Source organism: Egretta garzetta, unplaced genomic scaffold (assembly GCF_000687185.1).
Source record: "Egretta garzetta isolate BGI_Z169 unplaced genomic scaffold, ASM68718v1 scaffold287, whole genome shotgun sequence".
NCBI lineage: Eukaryota > Metazoa > Chordata > Aves > Pelecaniformes > Ardeidae > Egretta > Egretta garzetta.
The window spans coordinates 2,405,176-2,413,349 of record NW_009260435.1 but is presented as its reverse complement, the minus strand read 5'-3'; the positions used below and the strand labels follow the sequence as shown (position 1 = coordinate 2,413,349).

The 8,174-nt window shown below is 47.8% G+C and overlaps 1 protein-coding gene across 1 annotated transcript; it reads left to right on the top strand.

Annotated features, from left to right (window-relative positions):
• The first annotated feature begins 2,667 nt into the window (after positions 1-2,667).
• On the top strand, positions 2,668-7,566 carry LOC104130722 (cytochrome c oxidase subunit 5A, mitochondrial). Its single transcript, XM_035899508.1, has 5 exons — positions 2,668-2,714; positions 3,257-3,423; positions 4,562-4,683; positions 5,988-6,110; positions 7,385-7,566. Exons 1-4 carry the CDS (start codon positions 2,668-2,670, stop codon positions 6,099-6,101), a joined length of 450 nt encoding a protein of 149 aa, XP_035755401.1. The 3' UTR covers positions 6,102-6,110; positions 7,385-7,566.
• Positions 7,567-8,174: the final 608 nt, after the last annotated feature.

Sequence of the window (8,174 nt, the reverse complement as noted above, 5' to 3'; positions counted from 1 at the left end):
CCGGGCGGTGGGGCGGGCCAGCCCCGCTCCCGGCCGCCTCTCGCTTTCCTGATTAACATCCTCATTAACGGGCAGAGGGAGGAAAAGCAGCCGCAGGCAGCGCGGCGGGAAGGCTGACCGGGCAGCCAGGGCTGAGATACCCAGGTGGTGTCGATGCATCCCAATTAATAGCTAATTAACAGACAGCCATCACGTTAGGAATGCTCGGAGACCTTGCGTGCGCCGCTCCTGCAGCACATGCGAATTAACGGTTGCCATCGAGAGTGGATTGCTTCATTTTTTTGGAAAACACAAAGTACTAAGTGGTGGTCGTTCTGTTTGCATGCTGGGATTTCTTGGGTGCTTCTTAAAACCCTTTTTTTCTTTTAAAACCCGTTAAAATCCCTTGCTTGCTGTGCCTTTGTACAGCTGAACCCTGGCTGCTCGTTGCCCTGGCTAACGCACAGCCTCTGTGTTCGTCTTTTCCAAGGTCTTGTATTACAAGCACCCCGCTTAATGCTCCTGACCCGACTTGCCCTTTGCTGCCGGCCTCGGGGGTTGTGTTTCGGCAAACCTAACATCCTGGGCTCATCTCACGAGCCCCCCCACCCTTCCCCAGCTCTGATGTTCTCGCTGTGGGCTGAGGTTTGCGTGATGTCATACTTGCGAAATTCTGCATGTAATCCACACACACACCTGGGCTTGTCGTTGCCAGCCTGGCCTTCTTCAGTAAATTAATGCTCCTTTTGATGCGTGTTTTTTTTCTGTGCTCATTAATGGGGAAAGCTGACAAATTCTGGCACTCAGGGAAGATTTAACATGTTTGTGTAATATTAGGTGATTTTTAGGCCTCTGGGGCTCTTGAAGCTCGTTAAGTTCCCTTGAAAACTTGCCTCTGCAAATGTACAAGCACCCTTTGCCTCTTCCTCGAGTTGGGGATCTCCAGGCAGGTGCGTCGGCGTGGTTTGTCCGCACATACACCGGGTGTGTGACGGTGACCTTGATGGACCCCATGTGAAATGTGAGGCGCCTGGCTGGCTCCTGCAGCACTTCTGCTTTGCCAGGGCGGCTCGCAGAGCCTGCCCTCCGGTACACACTTCCAGCCCGGGACCTAGGTGTAAATGTTAGCACAGAAGACAAAGGGCGATAAGGAAACGTAGCAGCAGTGGAAAAATACCCCCTGGAAACCCAGAGTTCAAATTCTTGTGGTGTTTCTTTTCTTCTTCAGGATCCTTTTAGTTCTAACCAAGTTATTTCTTTGTTTAAGACTAAAGGGAATGGTTTTGTGGAGCGCTCGGTGGAAAGAGGCTTTAGTTTTTTGACTCAAAGATGGCATTCGGGGATCTCCATCTCGGCCTTTCTCAAACTGAGATTTGCCATTTCTCTGTAGGATTTGCTTCGTGTGTAGGAAAAAAGGGATTCTCCCCTGAAACGGCCAGCATCTGAGGGCTTTTCAGCAGTGTCCTCTCCCTGCCTGGGGCGCAGGAGCATTTATGGGGAAGTGCTCCTGCTCTGAGCTCTGCTGTGCACGTGATTTATTGGAGAAGGCAGGGTCAAAGATCTGTTTTGGAGCTGGGGAGAGGATGGGGAATCTCCCTGTGGAACAGCAAAAGAGTGTTATAATTCTGGCTTGGCCTGTTGCTTACCTCATTATTATTACCTCTTCCCTTACCTAATTATGTAGATAAAACAAGGGAAAACATTGTTGTGGTTTGGGAAGCACTGTGTACCCCAGAATTGCCGCTGAAATGTTGGACCACCTTAAATTCTGGTAAAAGTCTGAATTGCATTCTGATCAGGCTGTCAGTTCATGTGACTGAAGATATTCCTGGAAATTGTTGTGGTTTGTTCCCTTGTATTTTAACCTAGAATTAGGACGCCGCTTTGTGGTGTGCTACTTGCTCTGATCTCTGAAGTAGGAAAGTATATCTGGGAGGGGTGCAGAAACACAACCCCGTTTGAGGGCTTTCTTCTTTTCAGTAAAACTTTGTAGTTGGTTGGCGCAGGTAGTTCATGCTAGGTTAAGAAAGAAAAAGTGACGGGCTAGGTCCGACTGCCTCTGAAGTGGAGCTTTGGACTGGCAAGGTCATATCTGGTGTTATGACCTCTCTGCAAAGATTAGTGGAGTGAAATTACTAGCAGGGAGAAAGGAGCAGTCCCTAGCTATGGGCTGTTTTGCCGGTAAGGCAGCTTGCAAAGTGCTCAGGCTTTGCAGGGAGGGCACCCAGTCCCGCTCAGCTGCTGGCTGTACCCCAGGTTTTAGTTCCTTTTGGAAAGCCTTTGTGGATTAAAAAACCAGACCAGCAAAAAAAGGAATTTGCGATAGCGTTGAGGGAAGAAGTGAGTTTGTAATCATATCAGCCTTATTTGCCTGCTGGAGTAGAGCCTGCTTTTCTGCCGTATTCATTATGAATTATTAACAGTGACTACAGATCCAGGAGCTTTATCTTGGATAGACGCAGGGACAGCATTAATTTTGGTTTCTTCTTCAAGTCTTCAATAGCCTGCAATAGCTCTTGTCCCTTGCGCTCTTGAGAGCCTTTATAATTGGGCCATTTTGCGCAGATTCCTAAAACTGCCTTGAAACACAGCTCTGAACTCATGGTGGAACCAGAGACCTGCAGCTTGTTGCTCCCGACTCGTCCATCACAGTCTGTTGGTTGGGAAATCTCCACTGGTTATGGAGCAATGTCAGGAGTTGCCTACAGTGGGAAGTTCCTCCAGAATAAACCAGCGTATTCATCTTAAGCGGGTGACACTATAACTGATAGGATATAGAGGGTTATTTCTGGAAAGAATGCCACTGAAAAACTGATTCATGTCGCTGCACTCACTGCACGGACAAGCCCTGTGCTTTTGAAAAGGGTCCAATGCGGGGAACACAACAGTTGCGCTACCCCAGAGCGTCTGCTGATGAAGGATGTGGATGTTATGGTTCGCTGGCTTGCTCTGTTCTTGGAAGAGCGAAGAGCGAAAATTCCTCTGTCTTATGGCAACAGGGCAGGTGGAAAACTCCTCTTAAGGACTGGTTATACAGAATCGTTTCTCTCTCGCATCTCCCCATCTCTTAAATAATTCTGCTCTGGCCAAAGGGGTCTGGGAACGCTTTGGAATTCTGATGTAAAACAGAAAATACACACTTTGCCCCAAAATAAGCAAGAGGTATTTAATAAGTCGTATTCATCCAGTGCTTATCCAGGCTGAGGACTGATCTGGACTGACTGTAGTGAGTGAAATACATATTTTATGGCTTTTGGTCTCCTGACCAGGACTAAAGTACCCTTATTTTCTGCTTGCTGAAAGCCTCTTCTTCCTTTTTGCATCCAGCTGTACTGCATGCCCGCTGCTACTCTCACGGGTCACAAGAATCAGATGAAGAATTTGATGCTCGTTGGGTGACGTATTTCAACAAGCCAGATATCGATGCCTGGGAGCTCAGGAAAGGTATGTTGAATGAAAAGGGAAGAGTGACATGGAATAAGCTTTGCAATAGTTTTGTGACCGGAAATAACAACTTGGTTTTACTTTGCTGTTGGAGAGCAAAAATAGCTCAACTTACAGAAGTGATACAGGCGAGAACCCACTGTTCCTGCAAACTGTGACAACTGGAAGTTTGGTGTGGGAGAGCAATCCTGTAAATATGCAGAGGGGGCAAGGCGCTGTGTGAGCCTTTCTCTATCTGGTCTGAGTCATTTGGGCTGCTCCGCCTGCAGTTGGCCTGCTGCTGTTTGCTCAGCTCTGAGCCCCTTGCAGTGGGTGATGGCACCTCACCAACCAAACAAGAGGGTTGGAAGGAACCAGGGCATGCAGAATGGGGGAGGGTGGGGGGTACAAGGCGGTGGGAGTCCAGGCTCTGTAAATTTTATTGCCGCAGAATACCCATTGTAACACCCAGGTGGAAGGGAGAGAAACATTTGCTCTGAGGAAAGTGTATTTGAGCTCAACTGTTGCCTAGCATGTAACCGCATGCATTTTCCTTTGGACTTTGACTTAGTGGCTTGGCCGTCACTCCCTGTAGACTGTTTATCTGGTTGCCTCCAGTTGTTATTTGCTGTGGTGTTGCCAGTTCCTGTTAAACTACCCCAATTAGGACTTAAAAATGTGTTTGCATAACAGCCAGAGGGATTGTTGCAGCATCACCTGCATGATGAGGTATTGGGCTCTTCCCTTTGAAAGGAGAGGAAGGGAATAGACAGCAACTCAAGTTCGAGTTTTATTACACCTGTAGGAATGAAGTAATTTGAATTTCTTACCAATTCCATAACTGATGTGCCATGGTACAGACAACGACTCCTTTTGAGAGCGTGGATGAAACTGGCCCACTACGTTTTCATTAAATCCACTTAAAATCTAAAGTAATGAGCAATAGTGAGAGGGAGAAGAGCAAAAGAAAACCCTTGGCCCTGTGTGTGTGTCCTCAGAATAGCAGTGAAAATCGTGATCGGCTTCTAATGGCGACTGGTGTTGTGGTAATACTTAATTCTTTCATGAGGAGAAGCAAAATAATGCTCGGCAGGTCCCTTTCAACAGCTGCTTGCTGAGCTAACAGCAAGTTCCTCTTGGTGTTTCTTTATATCCACAGGCATAAACACGCTTGTGGGTTATGACCTGGTTCCAGAACCAAAAATCATCGATGCAGCTCTCAGGGCATGCAGACGGTTAAATGACTTTGCCAGTGCTGTCCGCATCTTAGAAGTTGTAAAGGTGAGTGGAGCGGCAGCCGAGGGTGTAACTGCTGTGTTCCCATTGCTGGGAGCCTGGCAGCGGAAGAGCTTTTCTTGGCTTGCTGTTAGTGGTGCAAAGGGAAACCACTGTTTCCTGCTGCCAGAATCAATAGCTTCATTACGAGCATGTGCTCGCTGGCTTGAAATAATTGTTTTGAGGGAAGAGTACTCAACAGCACAGCTTCACAGGTACAATGTTTTTACTTTTGTACTTTCCTCTCCTGATGCTGGTGGGAAAGTCTTTTAAGGATTTTTCTTCCCTTTTTTTTTTAATAATAGAAAAATCTACAGCAAAAGCAGCTTCCTGGCTTCTTAAAGTACTAAATACTGAGCTGACTGGGAGCAGTAACTCAGGAAGCTGCATAGGCTTGAAAAACAACATAAACCAGCACCTTGAAACCCGAGCCCAGCCTTCACTTAACAAGGAGTGAGAATGGTGAGGATGGAGACAGGAGTTCGATTTCAGTCATAGAGGCCAGCAGCTATGCTCTTCTGACTGTTTTTTTTGCCACAGCTGAGGAGGACTGGCGTGGAGGTCTTTGCTGCTAGCTGCTAAATCCACTTGCTTCAGACTCTACCCCACAATCAGTTGCTTCTTGGTTTGCCATTTCTGCATTCTTCTGTAGAACTGAAACTTTCAGTGGCTTTAGGGACATGAGACCAATGGGAGAATCTTCATAGGTTTGCCTTATCTTTTTTTTTCTATGCTCTTCCTGCAGCTACACCTAAATATTACTCAAGGGGTGGGGTTTTTTTTCCCCTGATTTCCAAGCAAGTTAAATTTTCTCCCAGCTCTGCCCAAAAGCTGACTTTCCCCCCCTGCCCTGCCCTCATTTTACTGATGGGATATTATTTTTGTTCTGTTTCCTAAGGTGTAAGCAGTCTTTGGGCTGGTTTGCGAAGCATCCCTTGCTCAAGGAGCTTGGCTTGGCCTTTAGTTTTGTGCGGTGTGACGCCCATGTCGCGGGCCACGTCAGCCTGATGTTAAGTGAGAGAAAGGCGTCGAGTGTTAAGAATAACCTGTGAGTGCCCTAAAGGGGAGTCCAGCGTTATTCTGGGGTGCTTTGCAATTGGTTGGTAGGAGGGCTTCCTGGTATAGCTGTACGCCAGCCTTGTTTACCTGACACATGGATGAAGCTGGGCTGTGGTCTCCTGTCCTCATGAGTGGTGGGTCAGGCCACAGACCCTTTTGTGAACACACACTTTGATTGCAAACCTGGCCGGCATACGGTGGACTCTTGACAACAGCTTGCTGTCGAAATAACACCTTTCCTTTCCACCTAGGACAAGGCAGGACCTCATAAGGACATCTATCCTTACGTTATCCAGGAGCTTAGACCAACTTTGAGTGAACTGGGAATCTCCACTCCAGAGGAACTGGGCCTGGACAAAGCATAAACCTTATCGGTAAGGGATGCAGTCACTGCCAAGACTCTTGGTGTGGGACTCCTGTACCCTGAGACTCTCCTGGCAAAGAGAGAGTCATCTTCCCCACCTTCGCAGGGCTGTGAAAGGCCGTCAAGCTCAGGCTCCTAACATGGTTCTCCAGATATCTCTATAAATACAGATCTCCTAGAAAAGGTAGTAACCCTTCTCAAAGAAGGCTTAAAAACCCCCCAAACCAGTGCATTTGCTTGAGAAGGGAATGGGGTGCTTGGCAACCATACCCAGCCTCCCAGAAATTTCTAGCTAGCAGTTGCAGAGATGAGGGGTATTGCAGCACTCTGCTGGCAGCATGTCAGCCTTTGTTTCTCATCAGCTTTTTGCTCCAGAAGCATTTTTAGCAAATAGTGGATTCATCTCCTCTGGAAATGCACAAACTTTCATTTTATTGTCACAGTGTAGCCAATTTAGAAAGCTGGGAGACACTAATTACTAGCTTATGCTAGAAAACGGGCCCTGCTGATGGTACTCACCCAACAACACTGACGTTTCTTCACGTTACCCTTAAAACAGCATCTTTTCCTGTAATTAAACACTAATTTGGAGGGCCCCTTGCGTACAGAATAAACAGATGAGCTGTAGCATAGCCAGAGCTTAACGGCTCTGTGTGCGGAACAGTTGGGAGCCTCCATGGATGATTTCAGGATTCATCCTGATTGCAGCGGCCTCAAGGCTCAGAAAGCCGCTTTTTTAACAGTCTTTTTAGAGCTGAATGACAACTGTAATGAAGTCGTTTAGCTCTGAGTGATAAATACCAGGCCCTTGCACGAACTGCAGCGTATGAAGGTGGTGGCACTAAGCAGCAGCTTCTCTAGCTAACGAGGAGCTGTCATTAAGTACAGGCAAGACCTAAGGTGCTATAATCCCAGACTAAAATGAAGCCCTAAATAAAAATCCTCGTGGAAGTAAAGTTCTGTAAAGGCAGTCTCTTAACTCAGTGCCTTCAGGACATGGCCAGTGTCATACTCTGGCCTTTTTAATACTATGCTTAGAATAGAGCTATCGGGTGCTGGGCTGCAAATAGTGCTTAGTTCTGGATCTTTAAATCCCTGCCCTTCTTCTTGCCCTGGGATATGAAGTTGGGGGATGCAGTAATGGCATCTGGAAGCTGTGGGTGGTTAAATTGGGCTTTGAGTGTAAAAGCAAGCAATGAAAATAACACATCTGAGACCCCATGGAAACTTGGTGGAGGTAATGGGCTGCTGGTTTAACGGCTTTTCTCTTCTTTTCTGTTCCAGGTGCATTGCTCGAGCATTTTACTAATGCTACCTGATTGTACATGGTCACCTGGAGACACAAATGTTAAAATATTACCTTATTTGAAATAACTTCTTCCTTTATTGAGTCATGATGTGTGTGATGTGAAGTTGGACCTAATAAAGGAAAGAATGGTTTGACTGATGTGGTAGCGGTGGCTTGTGTGATTATTTCTTTTGGCTTATTATGGGGAAGAGGAAGAAGGAAACTTTTTAAGGGTGGGAAGAGCTTATGAATGGTTATTTGCTTGGCAAAGCATGTGGCTGTGGCCTTGCCCCCTGTTTTGGGAAGGGAGAGGACCTCTCTGGGGGGCATGGTGGCCCTCTTCTAGGCACAGAGGAGGAGAACAAGGACTTGCAAAGCTCTCCCTGCCCTTGGAGGAGTTGTTGGGGCTTAACGAAGCTGCAGAGGTGGGTGTGAGGCTCCTGGTGGCAAGGGGTGTCGAGCCGGGCTGGGAGTCTGGGCTGGGGGAGGTGTTGGTCCCAAGGGCCAGCTTTCAGGGGGAGGGAGGAGAAAAACCAAAACGGGAAAGCCAAAACTCCTTTATTTTATTTAATTTTTCTCCCGGAAATGGGGGATTTCTCAGGAAAAAGCATGATTTGGGACAGGGAAGCGGTTCCCGGTAGCACAGCGGGTTCAGAGCAGCGGCCGTGCATGGTGGGCCCTCCCCCTGCCCCGGTGCTGTCTCCCGGAGCTGTCCCGGTGCCTCCCGGGGGTCGCGCTCCGCATGCGCCGTGAGGGCCGCGCCACCTCCCTGCCTTCCATTGGCTG